The 21670-nt window shown below is 37.5% G+C and overlaps 1 protein-coding gene across 3 annotated transcripts in view; it reads right to left on the bottom strand.

The window, feature by feature from the left end:
- Window positions 1-18433, bottom strand: part of LOC126481002 (L-serine dehydratase/L-threonine deaminase-like) — an 86795-nt gene extending 68362 nt beyond the window's left edge. Inside the window, exons 1-2 of one of the 3 annotated variants that reach the window (XM_050104451.1) lie at window positions 18276-18433; window positions 5855-6108 (exon numbers count right to left, since the gene is read on the bottom strand). In XM_050104451.1, the coding sequence (XP_049960408.1) occupies window positions 5855-6007 (153 nt within the window). In that variant the 5' untranslated portion in view covers window positions 6008-6108; window positions 18276-18433. Of the gene's footprint in view, window positions 1-5854; window positions 6109-14348; window positions 14480-18034; window positions 18152-18275 lie in introns of those variants that run through there. The other 2 variants (XM_050104453.1, XM_050104452.1) reach the window with 2 other exon arrangements.
- Between the last annotated feature and the right edge of the window lie 3237 nt (window positions 18434-21670).

The following is a 21670-nucleotide window of genomic DNA, read 5'->3' as shown; positions in this document are numbered from 1 at the left end:
TCAAGACACTGTCCATTCTGTTCAGCTGCTCTTCCATGTCCTTTGCTGTCTCTGACAGTATTACAATGTCATTGGCAAACCACAATCCATGGATTTTAATACCTATTCCGAATTTTTCTTTTGTTTCCTTTACTGCTTGCTCATTATACAGATACAATAACATAGGGGAGAGGCTACAACCCTGTCTCACTCCCTTCCCAGCCACTGCTTCCCTTTCATGCCCCTCGACTCTTATAACTGCCATCTGGTTTCTGTACAAATTGTAAATAGCCTTTCGATCCCTGTATTTTACCCCTGCCACGTTTAGAATTTGAAAGAGAGTATTCCAGTCAACATTGTCAAAAGCCTTCTATAAGTCCACAAATGCTAGAAACGTATGTTTGCCTTTCCCTAATGTATTTTCTAAGATAAGTCGTAAGGTCAGTATTGCCTCGCGTGTTCCAACAATTCTACGGAATCCAAACTGATCTTCCCCAAGGTCGGCTTCTACCAGTTTTTCAATTCGTCTGTAAGGAATTCATGTTTGTAATTTGTAGCCGTGAATTATTAAACTGATAGTTCGGTAATTTTCGCATCCACACCTGCTTTCTTTGTCCCATTAATGTGACGCAACAGTGTACAACAAAACTTCTGTCAGAAGTTTTTATCCAGTAGCAGAAGTCAGACAGATGATTATTATGATGATGATAATCATCATCATCAACTTCCACAATTACTGTACACAACATATAAAATGTATCTCACAAATGTAGATCACAAATGTAGCAAAATAATAATAATAATAATAATAATAATAATAATAATAATAATAATAATAATAATAATAATAATAATAACTACCCTAGAAGGAAAACAAAGACAGAGGATGAGATGGTCAGATGAAGTTAATCGACACCTCATGTTCTGTTATTACCAAGCAACAAACCTAGGAACCAACACAACTGGATACAGATCACAAGTATACACAACATTTATTACCAGATACCCAGAATTAAAATTTTTAACAGAACAACGACTAGCTGATCAGATCTGTGTAATAATAAAAAATAACATTATAACCCAGTCAGAATTAGAAAACATCAAACAACAAGTACAACAAATACTGGAACAAAATAATGTGCAATCAGAAGAAGAAGAAAATACAGTAATGTACTCAAACATCCCAGAGCAAACAAACAAAGAACAACACGCACCAATTAAACAATCAGAGGAAAACGAAATCTTAAGACAGCCACCAGAACAAGCACAAATAGAACACGAAGTGACACAGATGTTAGATATAGAAGAAAAATTTCAGCTAACATATATAGAATACAAAGACACAAATACAGACATTAGACCATTCTTGCATAGACCACCAAATAACCCACAAGTCGAAACAACAATAAAAACTATCAACACAATCATACACAACAAAATAAATGAAAACACAACTATGGAAGAGTTACAACTACTGGTTTATATAGGAGCACTCAGTACACTAAATATACACACTAGGCAGAGATCAGAACCAACCAACACACAGAAGAAACCCACAAAACCAGCATGGCAACACAGGCTACAGATCAAAATAGAAAAACTGAGAAAAGACATCGGACAGCTAACACAATTTATAAGAAATGAAATCTCGGAAAAAAAAAAACGAAAAAGGTTAGGTAAAATCTCACAACAAGAAGCGACAGAGCAATTAGACGAAAAGAAGCAGAAATTACAAGCATTAGCCAAACGACTCAGAAGATACAAAAAAAGTGAAAATAGAAGGAAACAAAACCAAACATTCAACACAAACCAAAAGAAATTTTACCAGACAATAGATAACACACACATTAAAATAAACAATCCACCAAACATAACAGACATGGAACACTTCTGGAGCAACATATGGTCAAACCCGGTACAACATAACAGGCATGCACGGTGGATACAAGCAGAAACAGACACATACAAGATGATACCACAAATGCCTGAAGTGATAATTTTGCAACATGAAGTCACCCAAGGAATTAATTCTACTCACAATTGGAAAGCCCCTGGAAATGATAAAATAGCAAATTTCTGGTTAAAGAAGTTCACCTCAACACATTCACATCTAACTAAATTATTTAACAGTTACATTGCAGACCCATACACATTCCCTGATACACTTACACACGGAATAACATATCTGAAACCTAAAGATCAAGCAGACACAGCGAACCCAGCTAAATATCGCCCCATAACATGCCTACCAACAATATACAAAATATTAACTTCAGTCATTAAACAGAAATTAATGACACATACAACACAGAACAAAATTATAAATGAAGAACAAAAAGGCTGTTGCAAAGGAGCACGAGGATGTAAAGAGCAACTGATAATAGATGCAGAGGTGACATATCAAGCTAAAACCAAACAAAGGTCGCTACACTATGCATACATTGATCACCAAAAAGCTTTTGATAGTGTACCCCACTCATGGTTACTACAAATATTGGAAATATACAAAGTAGATCCTAAATTGATACAGTTCCTAAACATAGTAATGAAAAATTGGAAAACCACACTTAATATCCAAACAAATTCAAATAATATCACACCACAGCCAATACAGATTAAGCGTGGAATATACCAAGGAGACTCATTAAGTCCTTTCTGGTTCTGCCTTGCTGTGAACCCACTATCCAACATGCTAAATAATACAAATTATGGATACAATATTACTGGAACATACCCACACAAAATCACACATTTGCTATACATGGATGATCTAAAACTACTGGCAGCAACAAATCAACAACTCAACCAATTACTAAAGATAACAGAAGGATTCAGCAATGATATAAGTATGGCTTTTGGAACAGACAAATGAAAGAAAAATAGCATAGTCAAGGGAAAACACACTAAACAAGAAGATTACATATTGGATAACCACAGCGACTGCATAGAAGTGATGGAAAAAATGGATGCCTATAAATATCTAGGATACAGACAAAAAATAGGAATAGATAATACAAATATTAAAGAAGAACTAAAAGAAAAATATAGACAAAGACTAACAAAAATACTGAAAACAGAATTGACAGCAAGAAACAAGACAAAAGCTATAAATACTTATGCCATACCAATATTGACCTACTCATTTGGAGTAGTGAAATGGAGTGACACAGACCTAGAAGCACTCAATACACTTACACGATCACAATGCCACAAATATAGAATACATCACATACATTCAGCAACAGAAAGATTCACATTAAGCAGAAAGGAAGGAGGAAGAGGATTTATCAACATAAAAAACCTACATTATGGACAGGTAGACAATTTAAGAAAATTCTTTCTAGAACGAGCAGAAACTAGCAAAATACACAAGGCAATCACTCATATAAATACATCGGCTACACCACTGCAATTTCATAAGCACTTCTACAACCCTTTAGATCACATAACATCAACAGATACGAAGAAAGTAAATTGGAAAAAGAAAACACTTCATGGCAAGCACCCGTATCATCTAACACAGCTACACATCGATCAAGACGCATCCAACACATGGCTAAGAAAAGGCAACATATACAGTGAGACAGAAGGATTCATGATTGCAATACAGGATCAAACAATAAACACCAGGTATTACAGCAAGCATATTATTAAAGATCCCAATACCACAACGGATAAATGCAGACTTTGTAAACAACAAATAGAAACAGTAGATCACATCACAAGCGGATGTACAATACTAGCAAATACAGAATACCCCAGAAGACATGACAATGTCGCAAAAATAATACATCAACAGCTTGCCTTATAACATAAACTTTTAAAACAACACGTTCCTACATACAAGTATACACCACAAAATGTACTGGAGAATGATGAATACAAATTATACTGGAACCGAACCATTATAACAGATAAAACAACGCCACATAACAAACCTGACATCATACTCACCAATAAAAAGAAGAAATTAACACAACTAATCGAAATATCCATACCCAATACAACAAATATACAAAAGAAAACAGGAGAAAAAATTGAAAAATACGTCCAACTGGCTGAGGAAGTCAAAGACATGTGGCATCAGGATAAAGTTGACATCATACCAATTATACTATCAACTACAGGAGTCATACCACACAATATCCACCAGTACATCAATGCAATACAGCTACATCCAAACATATATATACAACTACAGAAATCCGTAATTATTGATACATGTTCAATTACCCGAAAGTTCCTAAATGCTATATAACACATACCGTACAGTTAAAAGGAAGTGATGCTTGATCAAGGTCCGCGTCACTCCATTTTTAACCGGACTTAACGTCTGAGAAAGTGAAGGAGATAATAATAATAATATAGCTTACTAGAAGAGCAAACAGATTTTTGCAGAGGAACATGTTTGCCCATACCCACACACTTTAATACATCAAGAATAGAGGAGAGAAATTATTTTATTATAGATTTAATTGAAGCATTCAGTGATGTTGAGTGTGAGTTTCTGTGGATCATTCTGAAAGGAAGTGGAATAATCTCTAAATAGCATCTACTGAAATTCATATGTATCCATTGTTGGAAATGGAGACTGAGGAGAGAACAATGGTATACATGCATACAAGGTTACAACAAGTGCAAAATAACTTTTAATTTTGATAGATTTAATTGTTATGAAAATGAATAGAGAAGAATGGGCACTACATATGTAATTTATGTAATAATAAACATGTAATACTATTGAGAATAGTCTTTTCCACAGATTACTGAAATACAGAGGAATACTTTAGTTACTGTACTTCACAAAACAGGGTACATATTTAGAAAAGGGCAATGGGAAGAGGGGATGGGAAATATCCAACATATTCAAAAGTGATCAATTGCTACATCAAAATCTGCTGCTGGGTAACATTCAGTATCAATGTTTTGTATTGTACATGAGGTGAATGAGAAGTAGCTGCTAAAGCCTGACCCATTCTTTGACAGTCTCAGGTCATCCAGAGTGTGAGGAGAGTATCTGTGACGATGCACTGCAAGTTTCAACTGGTTCCAAGCAGGCAAAATTGTACTTATGTCAACAGATACAGTTGACCATTCCATTCAGTTGTTTCCTGATGCCTGGAGGGAGGTGTTCAAAGAATTGTCTCTTGGCAGTAATGCATTTTTGTCTTGAAAGGAGGGTCCATCAACCTATAACAGTGTGACACATTTAATTTCCATACACAAAACTGGCCCAAACCACGACATATCCATTTTCCGGCTGAACTTGTGCGTGAGATGTGCATCATAACCCAATGCATCCACATTTTTCTACACTGAAAATCAAGGATAAAACAAATTCTGCACTCATTGGTGAAAGGAACAATTATGTCATTGATTGATTGATCACTGGTGGTCACTGTCCACTTTCTTCCCAGACTACGATGGTGGGGGGAAGTGTGGTACAAGTTATAACAACAAACATCAGAAACAAGGTTTCTGAGAATAATGATGGGATAAACAAAAATAAACAGTGATAGATACACAGAAACAAGAACTGAATAGTAAATACCGTTTATAGGGAACCATATGCAGATCTGTAAAAGAAAATCAATAACTACATTAAAAGCAACTACACTTTTACTTGCAAAATGATTGTCACAAGTCAGTCAAGGGGATAAATACCATTGGGACAACCATGGAAAAGATGGAAAAGCTAATGCCCTTAACACAAGACAGAACTCTCACAAAACTACTCAGCCTAATATAAGAAGAAAGAAGACAAAACCAGCTGTACAGAAATTTTTTTTAATTTTGTCATGCAAGTTAATAATAATAATACAATGTTAAATTCACTTCAAAATATTAGCTGTTAACAATAGTATAATGCACTAACCTTTCGGGCTCTACAGCCAATGCCCCGCAATTTGAATGACCCAGTCACTTGGCTAGACTCCATTTTGAGATAAACATCACGACCTGGCAGATACTGGCTGAGGACATCAACTTTCTTCAAGGGTGTTTGACAGTGGAGGTTTATTGGTGACATAGTTGTGGTCTTTCAGTGAGCTCCAGTAAAACACCACTGTGGTCAAAGTGCGTCAGGTACTTACAGGGCTTATCACCAGATTATAATATCAAGGGGTATTGCTGCAATGCAAAATAATTAAATCTACATAAAGTGAGAACACACATAGCTTTTTAACATACTGTAGTATTGTTTGTTTCATATTAATATGGAATAGTGTGTGAATAGTTTGCTACCAGAGAAGTTATTCTACTACACTGGTGGAAACAGACGAATGAGAAACAGGCAGCAGTTGTGGCATTATGCTATTTACTTGCTGCCTAGTGGCAGCTGAGGCATGCCAGTACTCTGTGTACCTATGGTCTCCCATGTGCCCATGTGTTTGCTTTGTGGGAGGTGGTGTCCCGTACCACTGGCAGACAAGACACTGCAAGTCTGTAACTATATTCTCTGTTCATGTTGGCGGATTTTTAATTCTCCTCCTCAAGGTGAGTGGCAGTTTTGCCAGTATCTAGGCTTCTTGAAACACTATATGAGCTATTAGCCACACACGTGGTGGTGTTCTGCCACTGCTGACTTGGTGTATTGTCTTATATGAATATGTCTTAACATTCAGATGTCCATGTGCTAATCAATTGCTCTGTCTCACCTACATACACTAGTCCACACACACAGCTGATTTCGTGTGGACTAGCAATTAGCATAAGGATATCTGAACATGAAAGATAAAAGGTTAACACACCGAATCAGCAATGACCGAACACCAAGACAAATGCAGTAAACAGATTTTGAGTAGCCCGCATACTAGCGAAACAGCCACTTAACCTTGAGGAGAAATAAGGCAAACAACCCTGCTCCTCATTCACAATATCCTCATCAGATTATGATAACAGCCTCTTCCACCAATATATAAGAACGAAACTTTTTCTCATTCAGTAGTCAGCAAAACATCCTGAGGAACACCACTGCAACAGTGGCCAAAAGTCAGAATTTTACGTATTTACCATGCATTCAAATACCCTGAAGAATTTTGCTGACTGTGACAATGGCCACAGAAGTCTATGCTTACAATAACATAAATTGTCTACCACTGATGCACTGAAGAACCAATTCAATCTGTTGCATAGGGAAGGTTGCATACATGTTGGAGCCTGATGTAGTAACTGCAATCTGGAAATCAACCTTTTTGAACACTGTTATGGATAAATACCAAGTGTAAAAGTTAGGGTGCCATTTATAGTGACAAGTGATCTTATCCTTTATGGATTTAATGTTATTATCTCAATTACAGACACCATTCGGACTTTTTTATTTGATGAAATTGGTTAAAATAAAGTAAAAAAAAATTGCTGTAAAAGAGAAACCAGGAAATTGATTAATGAATGTGAGGACTCGGTTATTAAAGACAACAGTCAAATAATAAATAAGAGCCAGGTAGCCAACATACCTAATAATCACTTCCCGGTGAGTAGCTCAGAAGACTGGCATGGACAGTTTAAGGGATAAAGCAATAGAATACATACAAGAAGCAATGCCACACTATACAATTGTACAGCAGTACCCTCATTCAAAGAACAGCTATCCCTGAATATCAGTGTATATCAATGTGAACAAATGCATAGTTTTGAGAATTTTTGGAAGTTAAGAGTGTTATGCAAAACATGTATCAAATGAATTGACATTTGTGATTTACAGTTACTGCAACACAGACAATAATTTATCACTAAATGCCACTAATTTCAAGTCTGTTACAACTATAACTTCAAAAAAAGTTTCAAAAAATTGGTAACTTTTCCCCCAGGATTCTCTATTGCCTTAAGAAATCTCATTTTGCACACTACTTGTTTCAGTTCTTCAAGGGAATTGGTAATACCTTTAGTTTAAAGATCCATAAATTAAAAGAGAACCCACATGATTATTTTGAAGTTATCTATTATGGTGCACCAACCACAATGTAGCCCCATTCCGAATGCTGTTCTTGAACATGAGATGAGTTACTTAAAATTCATGAGTGCTGGAAATCACTCTCACTGTTAGCAAGTGATTGGAAGCTACTGCACATGGACACATTGGGAGGATTCCTGAGAACCATGTACCGGAGAGAACGAATTATTATCCTTTTTTTGTGGATCTTGTCTTTTTTACCACAAGTATAGTGTCTATTACCAGTTGTCTACTTGGTTGAGATGTGTGTCAATGGTGGGACTAGGTGCAATGTGCAACGGGGATAAGGATCAGGGAGAACTCAAAGTGTCACACATATCTCCCTAACCAACAAGTTCAAGGTGCTATCTTCCACTGTCAAACTGAGCCAGGAGACTCACTTCAGACAAACACAAAAGGCTTGGGTCTATTAATCATGGGCAGTTCAAACATATCGGAAAAAATTGCACCCCTCAGGGAAACGGAAACAATGGATGGGAAGGAACACCAGGTACACAGTGTCTATGCCTGGGGGCACACATATTGTAGAAGCCAGTCTCATAGCCACTGAGGGAACATGGTTTAACCAAATGCAGATAGATCAAGTAACTCTCCACCCAGTCCACATACAGATAACTGTAGTGCATCCGGAAGTGTCAGTATAAAATCCATAGAAATGCCTCCTACATGCAAGAGTATTGATATCCTAGTGATTAACTGCTGAAGCAGTCACAACAAAGTGCCAGTGCTGTAAACGCTCTTGAAAAGTAGTGGTGCTCACATATTACTAGGTAAGGAAATCTGGTTAAAACATATAACTGATAGGAGTAAGATACAGTATTTATGGGAAATCTAAGTGTATGTCAAAAGGATAGGCTAATGGTAAATGTGTCACAGCAGACAAGAAATGCAGATCCTTAGAGTTTGAATTTGGAACTGTATATGAGATTGTCTTGTCAAGATTCAGTATCAATAGTGTGCATAACCAGCAGACTTACTTTCAGATGTAAAGGAACACCAAAGTTCACTACTACAAAAGGTCCCCAATCACACTATAATTACTGTGGAAGACTTTAATCATCCAACAATCAAATAGGATATTACAGTTTTGTAAGTGGTGAGTGTGATGAGACATCCCCTGAAACGTTTACTAAATGCCTTTTCTGAGAACTAACCAGAAAGATAGTCTGGAAGCCCAATCATGATGAAAATATATTGGATCTAAAACTGACAAATAACCCTGCCAGTTTTGAGGGTGTCCACAATGAATCTGGTAACAATGACCACAAATTAGCTGCAGTAACAATGATTAAGACAGTACAAATCGTAACTTAAATGAGTAGAAAGCTTTATACATTCAGCAAATTAGATGAAAAGGCAGTTGGGTAATATTTTAATGACAAACTTGAAACATTTAGCTTTGGTCAGGAGCATGTACAAGAACTATGGTCAAGTTTAAGAGAATAGCTGACCATGCACTTGATTGACATGTACCTAGTGGAACAGTTCACGATGCAATTAACTTGTTATGGTATGCAATCATCAAAAAAGAAAATTCTAAAGAAACAGAGACTACTGCATACCAGAAGTAAAACAAAGCACAGGGCCATAGAAACAAAGATGCTGACTAAAATATATGTGGCTGCCAAGAGGGCAATGCGTGCAGGTTTGAATGCATACTGTAGCAGAATATTATTGTATGATCTCTCTGAAATGAAAGGAAATTCTAGTCACCTGTAAAGGTTGTTAGTGCTACCAAAGTTAGTGCCCAATGTCCATGGCCAAGGCAGGGTCTGAAATATAGGATAGCAAAACAAAGGCAGAAATGCTTAACTCTGTTTTTAAATGTTCCTTTACAATGGAAAATCCACGGTTATTCCCGAATTTAATGCCTGCTCCACTGCAGATGAGTGGTATAGTTGTGTTGAGAAACATCTGACACTGAACAAAGCTCCCTTTGTGATTTTATACTGAATATGCACCTGATTTAGCCCTTATTTTAACCATTACGTACCACATATCCTTCAAATAGAAAAGCTGTGCCCGAAAGGCTGAAGAAGTGACTCACAAAACTATCATCCAATATGCTTGACACCTGTCTGTTGTAGAATATTAGAATAAATTATGAGCTCAAACACAATGAGGTGTCTCAAACAGAATGGCCTTCTCCAACTAAAAGGGCACATTCAGTGTCGGCTGTTGCATCATGGGCCGATGACAGTAACAACTGCTGTGTTGAATGATGGGAACTACATGCTAAAAATCTTGAGTCGGCATTCGGTAGCCAATCAGCATACTCCCTCACTAATTCCTATAGCTTGTAAATAAAATTAGCTGGTATTTTGTGCTATTATGTTAGAGTTTAATCACTATATCACATTTGCTGGCAAAATCCGACAAGACATACATAAGTTAACTTCAGTAATGAATGCAATCTCAGGCTACACTACACATCAATCTACCATGGCACTAACATTTTTGTGTCGAGAGTCATTGGCTTCATCAACTTACAAGCAAATTTTCACATTCCAATCTAACTTAGGACACTGGCTACACTGCAGGTCAGTCTGTCAGCACTCTAGTTTCCTTTCAGTCACCAAATAAATACAAAAATCAGTACATAACTTTAACATTAATGATAATCAGATCATTGAAAGTAATTATGGCATTGTCTGTATTGGAAAAAGTAATCAATTGGTATCATCTGCCAAAATAAATCCTAGCATTCAGCAGAGTGCATCGGATACCGTGCACAGTCACTATGCAATGTAAGTGAAACGAACACTGTAAGTAAGTTTTAGCTTCTCCTCCATGCTAACCAGATGGGATTCTGAAAGCACTGGTCATGTGAAACTCAACTCGCACTCTTCTCACATGACATTTTGAAAGCCAAGAGTCACGGGAGTCAGGCAGATGCAGTATTTCCTGATTTCTGAAAAGAATTTACCTCAGTACTACACCTACACTTATTAATGAAAGTACTATTGTATGGGGTATCAGGAAAGATTTGTGACTATATTGAGGATCTCTTGGTAGAGGAAACAGAGCATGTTACCTTGGATGGACAGTCAACACATATAGACCTAATGTGTGTCCCAGGGAAGTCTGTCAGGAGCTGTGCTGTTCATGTTGTATATTAATGACCTTGCAGACAATAGGCCTAGTAATAGTAAATTCAGACTTTTGGCATAGCTGCAATTACACTCCACAAGCTTTTGTACGGCAGAGCATATACTGTACCATTACTATTCCTTTCTTTTCCTGTTCCACTTGTGAATCAAATAGAATGAGGGAAAAACAACTATCTATATGCCTCCATTCAAGCCCTAATTTCTCTTACAGTATCTTCGTGCTTCTTGCACAAAATGTATGATGGCAGCAGTAGAATTGCTCTGCAGTCAATTTCGAATACTATTTTTTAAATTTTCTCAATAGTGTTTCACACAAATATCATCATCTTCCCTCTAAGGATTCCCATGATGAAGTTACCTGTAATTAAATACTGTCTGAACAAAACTGCACAAAAATTCCATCATTGGTAAAGCAGGTGGTAGACTCTGGTTCATTGTTAGAATACTAAACCAATGCAATCAGTCTGCCAAGTAGACTGCTTACAAAACACTAGTGCAACTCATCCTAGAATATTGCTCACATGTGTGAGGGTGTTACCAAGCAGGACTAAATGATGGTATTGAATGTACATGGAGAACAGAATCACAAATAGTCACAGGTTTGTTTGAATCCTTGGAAGAATGTCACATGGTTGATGAAGAAACTGAACTGGCAGACACTTGAAGAGAGACACAAACTCTCTCAAGGACACTGACTTACAAAATTTCAAGAACCAGCTTTAAATAGTGCATATAGGAAGAGACTAGAACCCCTATCTATTGCTGTCATAAGGATCGCACGGATGACATTAGATTAATTACACTGTGCACAGAGCTGTTTAAACAGTCACTCTTCATGCAATCCACACTTGAGTGGAATGGAAAGAAGACCTTTCCCATGCACTTCACAGTGGCTCGCAGAGTATGGATGTAGGGGTAGGCAAATCACAATTGCTTCCTGCTCTGCCAAAAAAATTAAGAATGTAAGTAACTCCATAAACCCAAAAACACTTTTGGAACTGATAATACCTCAAGCAAATTACTAAAAAACCTGTTCTCCACATATATGCAATGTATTCAGTTACAAACCCAATTCATTATGTACACAAGAACTATAACATTACCTGTTGTGAAATACAACACTTAATTAGTCTCAGTTTGAATTTAAAAAAGAATCTCTCCACAGAACATGTCATTTTACAATTCACAGGTCAGATAAAACAAAATTTTGACAAAATACTATCAAGAGGTATTTTCTACGACTTGTCAAAAGCATATGATTTGCACACTTCGCAGTATTCTCCAACAGAAACTAAATACAATGGGTCTCATTTTTTTTCATCCTATCTAACTGAAAAGAAGCAGTTTCTCCATTAAGAAACCTAGGGAGTGTACGCATAAAGCTGCATCTTGAGGATGGGGAATAACAACTACAGGTATACCACAGAGATTGATACTGGGTCCACTCTTTGTGTTCTTAAATATAAATGATTTGCCATATGGCATTCAAGACGCAGAAATAGTTCTCTTTGCTGACAATTCAAGTTTATAATGAACCCTAATGGAGACACTTCAGTACTTGAAAACGTAAATAAAATTTTCTTCAAAATTAATAACTGGTTACATGCAAATGAACTGACATTGAGCTTAGATAAAACACAACATACACAGAATGAGATTTTCACTCCGCAGCAGAGTGAGCACTGATATGAAACTTCCTGGCAGATTAAAACTGTGTGCCGGGCCAAGACTCGAACTCAGGACCTTTGCCTTTCGCGGGTACTGGCAGACGAGGTACTGGCAGCTGGGGCATGAGTCGTGCTTGGCTAGCTCAGCTGGTAGAGCACTTGCCCGCGAAAGGCAAAGGTCCCGAGTTCGAGTCTCAGTCCGGCACACAGTTTTAATCTGCCAGGAAGTTTCACAACATACACAGTTGTGCACAGCAGAAGACCCGGCCACACCATTAGAAATAAGACAGCAGGGTAAATCAATAAATGAAATACACATTCTAAAGTCTTATATGTTTATACTGACAAGAACCTAAACCGAATGTCACATGTAACTGATCATCTTAAATATCTACATTCTGCTGCTATTGTATTAATGTCAGATGTGGAAGATGAAAATGCCAAAAAGTTGACATACTTTCATTCACTAATATCTTACGGGGTTATATTTTGTAGTAACTCATCACCCCTGAAGAAGAATAAATTTATTGCACAGTAGCTTGCAATAAGGGTAACATGCAGAGTTCACTCAAGAAGTTCATGTAGAAAGTAGGAATGCCTCAGGGAAGTGTGATAGCACTACTGTTATTTTCTATACACATAAATGATCTGGAGGACAGCAATCTGTAGCTGTTTGCTGACGATGCTGTGGTGTACAGGAACAGGTCAAACCTGAGTGACTGTTGGACGATACAAGATGACCTAGACAAAATTTCTAGTTGGTGAAATGAAAGGCAGCTAGCTCTAAGTATAGAAAAATGAAAGTAAATGTAGATAAGTAGAAAAGACAAACCCATAATGTTCAGGTTCAGCATTAGTAGTGTCCTGCTTGACACTGCCACATTGTTTAAATATCTATGCATAACACTGCAAAGCAATATGAAATGGAACGAGCATGTGAAGATTGTGGTAAGGAAGGCAAACAGCTGACTTCAGTTTATAGGGAACTAATGCAACATATTCTTGAGTACTGCTCAAGCATTTGGTATCCTCACCAGGTCAAATTAAAGGAAGACATTGAAGCAATTCCAAGGCAGATTGCTAGATTTGTTACTAGTAGTTTTGAACAAGATGCAAATATTACGGAGATGCTTCAGAAACTCAAATGGGAATCCCTAGAGAGAAGGCGAATTTCTTTTCAAGGAATACTACTGAGAAAATTTAGAGCCGGCTTTTGAAGCCGATTGCCTAACGGTCCTACTGCCACCAACATACATTTCACTTAAGGACCACAAAGATAAAAGAAATTAGGGCTCACACAAAGTCATACAGACAGTCATCTTTCCCTCACTCTATTTGCGAGTGGAACAGCAAAGGAAATGCTTAGTAGTGGTACAGGTACCCTCTATCATGCACCATAAGCAGGCTTGCAGAGTACGTAGCTGTAGACAGCACTGCTACAGTACATTTAATCCTTTATGAGGTCTGTTACCAATGATCAATCAAAATTTGAAAACAGTCACATTCATACACACAATACTACACTAGGAGAATCGACTCGAGGAGAAATGACTTACACTGTCCTATGCTCGGGCTTAAGGTGTGTTTACACCTAGGTGCCTTGCTACACTAGGAGAAACGACTTGAGGATAAATGACTTACACTGTCCTTCGCTCGGGCTTAAGGTGTGTTTACACCTAGATGCCTTGCAGCTAGTTGCTGTAGTTTGTCACACATGCAAGTAGAGGCATGTGTGTAGGTGTATGCCTCTTCCTCAACATGTCTGTGCAGGGATTCCATTCACACCTGTGTTCACACTGGGTATGTCTGCTGCCGTGTGGGACAGGCTACAGCAACATAGCAACAAGCCACAAGGCACAGAATCATGTGAGGTGTTCAGTAGTAAAAATCTCTGACTGCTTACCCCGTGATGTAAAGAATTTAACAGATAATTTTATTATCTTCGAACATAAACTAAAATTGTAGCTGCTTAAGGACTACTGCTCAACAGGAGAAGAATGTGTAAATGTATAGTATGTATATGAAATAAAAGTAGCTTAGAGGACATAACGTAAATGGTCAACTTGTTGCTATGTTTTACACTGAGGAAGTGTACTACAATTGTAAAGCCGACTCATTCCAAAGTGTGTCGAGAGATCACAATTATGATCCATGGAACATAAAAATAACTAAAATAAACTTTCCAAACGAGGCTACCATTTTTCCATTTTTTTATGCAGCTTAGCAGTTCAAAATAAGCTATAATATCTATATTTATCAAAATATCATGGCAATTGCTCACTCTCTGGCTTTTCAAATGAATGATACTGTTAGCAGAGGTAAGTGGTCTTGCACAACATTATTTAATTACAATATGTGACAGTTCTTACATTACTATGAAAAATGTTTTTATGTAGTGGTGTGTTGTGGCAATTACATAGTAGCCTAACCCCACTTTTTTTGCACAACAAATATTTTCAATATTGTTATCAACAATTCCATCCAGGAATGTAACTTGTGTTTATTTTACATTAGTGACATGTTCCAAATGTTGTAATTGTCATATCCTGTGGTCACAAACAAAGAAGACTAAGAATGAGAAGTTGGTATGTACATTACCATCAACAAATGTAAAAATTCATCCACCATAATTTATAAAGTTTAGTGCCAGTTGCAATAAAACCTACACCAAAGCGGGACATTAGCTGCCAACCCTGCTCAAAAGTTCACAGAAAAACAAATGCTAACCAAGAGGTGACAATAGACAGAATGCATTTCCTTTGTTTTTCAGGCCATGTACATATTAAATTACAGAGCCTTTACAACTGATAATACAATAAGTTCAATTATAGAATGTGACTTCATGGATTTAGTTATGGCAGTATTTCATAAATGTAGTAAATGAAATGTGCATTAAGTAATCTAGACAACATTATTTCCAAAAATCCATAATGATTGCTGATTCATTTCAAGAATTTGTTTCTTGTATTAATAAATATTTATCTTTTTATTGGGCCCCGGGAGGGAATCCCATATGAAACAACAAGAGTTTACAAGGGCAAAAGCGTACAGTTCTCATGGTCATCTGGCCACAGTTCAGAATCCACACTGTAAAGGTGTGACAGAGACTATCCATTCCGCTCAGCATTGTGTGTATTCAACTGTGGTGTTTCACATATCCATGGCCAAAAGAATTTAATTTTTTGTTTGCACATGTAATGAATTTTGTTTCCTGAAACTACTAGTCCTATGTTCGTCCTACAGTTTACTTGGGAGGCAGGACATATAAACAGTTTTAACCTTATAAAGCAAAGAGATGGCTGTTATAAAGCCAATACAAGTGCCTTTCACTACTTTTGAGCACCGTGAGGAAAGAGACCTGTGCGCTGCATCCACCCCTCGTTCATTCACCCTATCCTGAAGATCCTATCAAGGAGGAAAACCTTCAGGGATGTGCAGTAATCAGGTACACATTAACGAAATATAAGCAATGTATAGAAACTTAAAATGTGCACAACGTTAACAGTAAACTATCATTACACTGTGTAATACTACTCAAGCTTATTTCAGCTACACTCACTCTGGTCATTATAAGGATTTTACTGCGCTCAACAGATACAAGAAAGTTAGAACATGATAATAATTTAGGATACTGTGTCCACTGTATCTATTTACAACCTCACTAGTGTACTCCTGTGATAGGATATCCCTTCACATAACTGGTTGGTATCCACCAGATTTTCCTATATGGCTGCAGCCAGCTATCTTCGAGGCTGCTACTAGTATAGAGAACTACCAGAGTTTGTCTTTTTGAAGTAAATATTCCATTCACCAAATACATTTTGCTTTTGATTACAGACACCGCTTTTTTTTCCTTTTTCTTTTCATCTGCTGATTTTAAGATATTTTCGCTGCGACTGCAAAATCGGCATCCAAGCTACTTTTACAAGAGAATGAAACAAACTCAATTTGTTGAGCACATTCATACTTTACGTAAGGAGGAGTATTACTCCTCCTGTTAATGTTTGCATCTACATTTCACGTATGGTGCAACAAGATGTAGTGCCCAAAACACAAAGAGAAAAAAAAAATTAGAAATGGCGACCATCTTAACTGGAAGATATTTCTCACTGAGGACAGATGTTTATAAGAACAATGCTGTTCATGTCATAAAGAGCTTGCCAACATTCTTGAAAAATAAGTGTTCAAACAGTAGAATTTGAGGAGATGGTGTTGGATTTTGTTGGAGAAGATTCATCAATAAGCACTCGGGTAACACTTTGAAGAATACAATGTGGAGAGTACTAGTGAGGCAACAATTAGGCCTACATCCCATGATACACAACAACTACATACATTGGAGCCGAAGCCATGGGTTCAGTTCTGTCAATGGATTTATCCAGCACAACACTTGGTGCAAACTCCCAACATTTATTGTCACTGAGAGATGTTGTCTCTCTCACCCATCATGGTGTTTTCACCTGCCACAAACATGTTTGGAGTAAAGGAAATTCATATGTTGTGCTCATCTCTGATCAATAGAAATTTATATCATCTTGTGTGTTGGAATTTTATATGATCAATTAACATAACCATATTTAGAACTATTCTGTTAGAACCGTGTTCAATTATGATGAGCTGCCATATCCATGTTAGGGTTTGGCTTCAACAAATAATAGGCCAGTCTACTTCAATATTAATTCCTGTGAGCGCCTTGCCCACGAGATACCATCACAGCTGAATTGGAAGGGGTAAGCACATTTGCCAATTCTCATTCCTTATGAATTTTTTCTTGTTACATGAAGTAGTGTGTGTGTATGGAACCCCAATCAAAACAAATTAGTTGATACATTTCTGGCTGCTTGTCTTATTGTATAACAATCAACAGGCATATCTGAGAAAGAGTTGTAAAATTTTATGTGTAACTGTAGCACATACACTGGGAACTGTAGTTTGATATGAGATTAATGTGTTTCTGTTGGGTTGTTTGTGTAAATAAAAAAAACTAAATGTATTTTTTTGACCACTAGTTCGTTATCTCAAAGTACTCAGTTTAAGGTATTTACCAACTGTATAATTTTAACCCTAAAGTTTTGTGACAAAACGTTTACAAATTTAATAGGTGTAATTTCAGCAAGATAGTGCTTTTTTAGTTCTTATGCCTTTGTTCTGTTAATAAGTGTGTGCGCGTAATACATTATCGATATACAACGGTTCTCCTTGGCCTCAAAAACAATTTGTAAGACAGTAAACACGGCTAATAAAAATATTATTGAAATTAGTTACGTATTTTACTACATGAATTCATTCATTCCTCGTTCTCCGTAGATTTTACAATCAAGCAGTACCTTCAGAGATGTGTTAGGAGTCAAGGTACACATTGAGAAAACGGAAACAAATCACAGAAACGTCACCTGAACTCTATTAAAAACAAGCTAGACTCTAGAGCACTGCTACGGCAACTGTACTGCTTAATACTGTCTGTCCTTACAGCAGCTAAAGGCAGAAATTAAAAGCAAGGCCACTACCGGTACTTGGAAAAAGCTGATGTTTATCAACAATTGATAGACTATTAGTTACTTCACTTACCGCATACAAGGTTAGAAGCTGACAACAGCTTGCGGCACTGTGTCCCTCGTAACTACTTGACGCTTCGTTTGTATACTCGTGCGACAGCGTGTGCGCTTACGCAACTGTCAAGATCCTGCTGATAGCCTTTATTCAATTGAAGCCGGCTATCTCCGACATTGCCGTAACTGAATATGACCAGACACATTTTCCTTTAGATTGCAGACAGTTTCTTCTTCTCTGTTAATTTTGTCACGTCATTGTTGCACATAAATCAGAACTCATTGACGGAGTACTGCTACGGCAACTGTACTGCTTAATACTGTCTGTCCTTACAGCAGATAAAGGCAGAAATTAAAAGCAAGGCCACTACCGGTACTTGGAAAAAGCTGATGTTTATCAACAATTATTATTACATTAATAATGTAGCTTACACGTAGTACTTCATCACTACGAATTACGCTGAAAAATTAAGAAACAATTGTTGCTTGTGCATTAAAAATACTAGCTTTTTCATGTGGCTGTTATCCAATTTTTGTCGTTACACTGAACATTAAAAGCAATTACATAGAACTGAACTGCGTAACAAAGTGCGTACAAGATGAAACGTGTTCGTACAATGTAACCAACCACTAGGTTACAATCTCTACTGCCAAAGGAGTCACAAAAATACGTTTCTACATGTAGAAGCATTGATGAATGACGCGTTTCATTTCGTTGACACAAGCTTCTAGCGTCGACTACCATTAATGAAAATATTAGCAAGATACGTAAGGTACATGATGATATATGAAACACAGCGACGTTCGGTTTCTCAAGTCACTCGGCTGCCTGAAATTGCCGAACGAAACAGAGCACTCTCGCTTGACTTCGAAAAGCTGTTATGAGAATTTAGAACTGCAGGTAGGTACATATTTAATTTAGATCAGCCACAGCACGATGGTAAAAGCAGCGTTCTGTGAGCAGCAGTGAAAGGGTTGCAAGTTTCAATTGAGACACAGGTAGTAATCTCGCGATGTCCAAAGCCGTCGACACTTAGGGTATATGCATCACTCTAGTCTGACTTTTATTATGATGATGATTATTATTATATTATAATTTTATATGACATTGTCGGAGAACAGCGATCTGTTGTGATAAAATTATTTAAAAGTAGTTTTAAATAATTATTGGATTAATTTCTTGCTTAATGTCCATACTTTGAAGCATATATTGATGATGGTTAAGCTATGTATTAAAAAGATTTGGCAGAAAAAGAACGTAACATGAAAGTTGATGGTTCGAATCTCACTAATAGCAATTCTTTTTCCCTTTTGAGAAATACGTGTATGGGGGGGGGGGGGGGGGTAGTGACTACAGGCCAGCATCGTCCCTCCTTCAGTTACGCCACTTTTCAGGGGGGGGGGGGAGGTGGATAGAGAGAGGAGCAGATGGTCAAAGAGACGGGGTGGGGAAGATGGACAGAAAGAGAGGTGATGAGGAGATGGACAGAGCTAGGGAGGAAGAGGAAGAGGAGATGCGTGCAATATATCTGAGATACACATATACAGGTAAAGCCATAGGTAAAATACTGGTATATCATAAAAAATGTATATGCCTGTGTGTGTGTGTGTGTGTGTGTGTGTGTGTGTGTGTGTGTGGGTGGGTGTGTGTGAGCGAGCGCGCGCCGTGGTATATTCAAGATCTCCTAAGTCGCTGGATCAATTTCAATCAGACTTGGTATACATAACATTTTTTGTCTAGAAAGAAGTGCTGTGGGGATAAGAACGACCTAGCTCCCAATGGAATGGAGGTGGCATAGGAGGTGGACAGATAGAGGGAGCAAGAGAAGATGGACAGAGAGAAGGAGGAGGAGCCGATGTGTGCAGTATATGTGACATACGTGTACATGGGCAAAACCTTGGGTAAAAAGCTGTTATATTATAAAAATGGATGTACATATGTGTGTTCCAGATCTGCTTCTAAACCACTAGATTATTTTCAAACAAATTTGGTTAACGTACTATTTATTGTCTGGAAAAAGGTAATGTAAGGCTAAGAACCACTACCCTTTGGGGTGAGGATGGGATGAAAATAGGGTGACATAGGAGATGAACAGAGATAGGGGTGGAGGATTAGAGATTAGATTAGTACTTGTTCCATAGATCATGAATACGACACTTCGTAATGATGTGGAACGTGTCAGGTTAATAAAAGGTGTCTATCCAAGATATTACATTAGACAAAATATTACATGACATTCAATATATTTTTTTTGTGGGGGTTGGGAAATTACCCACTTACTATATCCAAAAATTCATCTAATGAGTAGAAGGAGTTGCCATTAAGAAATTCTTTTAATTTCCTTTTAAATGCTATATGGCTATCTGTCAGACTTTTGATGCTATTAGGTGTGACCAAAGACTTTTGTGGCAGCATAATTTACCCCCTTCTGAGCCAAAGTTAGATTTAACCTTGAGTAGTGAAGATCATCCTTTCTCCTAGTGTTGTAGCCATGTACACTGCTATTACTTTTGAATTCGTTCGGATTGTTAATAACAAATTTCATAAGTGAATATATATATTGTGAGGCTACAGTGAAGATTTCTAGCTCTTTAAATAAGTGTCTGCATGATGCTCTTGGATGAGCTCCAGCAATTATTCTGATCACACGCTTTTGTGCAATGAACACTTTTTTACTCAATGATGAGTTACCCCAGAATATGATGCCATAAGAAAGCAGAGAATGAAAATAGGCGTGGTAAGCTAATTTACTCAGATGTATATCGCCAAAATTTGCAATGACCCTAATAGCATAAGTAGCTGAACTCGAACGTTTCAGCAGATCCTCAGTGTGTTTTTTCCAGTTAAACCCCTGATCAATGCATACACCTAGAAATTTTGAATATTCTCCCTTAGCTACCGATTTCTGATCGAAGTCTGTATTTATTAATGGGGCCATTCCATTTACTGTGTGGAACTGTATATACTGTGTTTTGTCAAAGTTTAATGAGAGGCCATTGGCAGAGAACCACTTAATGGTTTTCTGAAAAACATCGTTTACAATTTCACCAGTTAATTATTGTCTGTCGGGTGTGATAGCTATACTTGTATTATCGGCAAAAAGTACCAGCTTTGCATCTTCGTGAATATTGAATGGCAAGTCATTAATATATATTAAGAACAGCAGAGGAGATGGACAGAGAGGGAGAGTAGGAGAAGGGTAGGGGGAGGAGGACATATTGATGAACAGAGATAGGTGGAGGAGGAAAGGGTTAGAGAGAGGGGAGGAGGAGATGTACAGAGTGATAGGGGGAGCAGGTGGACTGAGAGAGGGAGAGGAGGGCATGGATACAGAGAAGGGGAAGAGGAGAGGGAGGTGGGGAAGGAGGTGCTTTTAGCTGCACGTTGAGTTTACCTAGGGCCATCCTGAAGGG

This window comes from Schistocerca serialis, chromosome 5, assembly GCF_023864345.2.
Source record: "Schistocerca serialis cubense isolate TAMUIC-IGC-003099 chromosome 5, iqSchSeri2.2, whole genome shotgun sequence".
Lineage (NCBI taxonomy): Eukaryota > Metazoa > Arthropoda > Insecta > Orthoptera > Acrididae > Schistocerca > Schistocerca serialis.
Note: the sequence above shows the minus strand (reverse complement) of the source record. Positions and strands in the feature narration are given on the sequence as shown.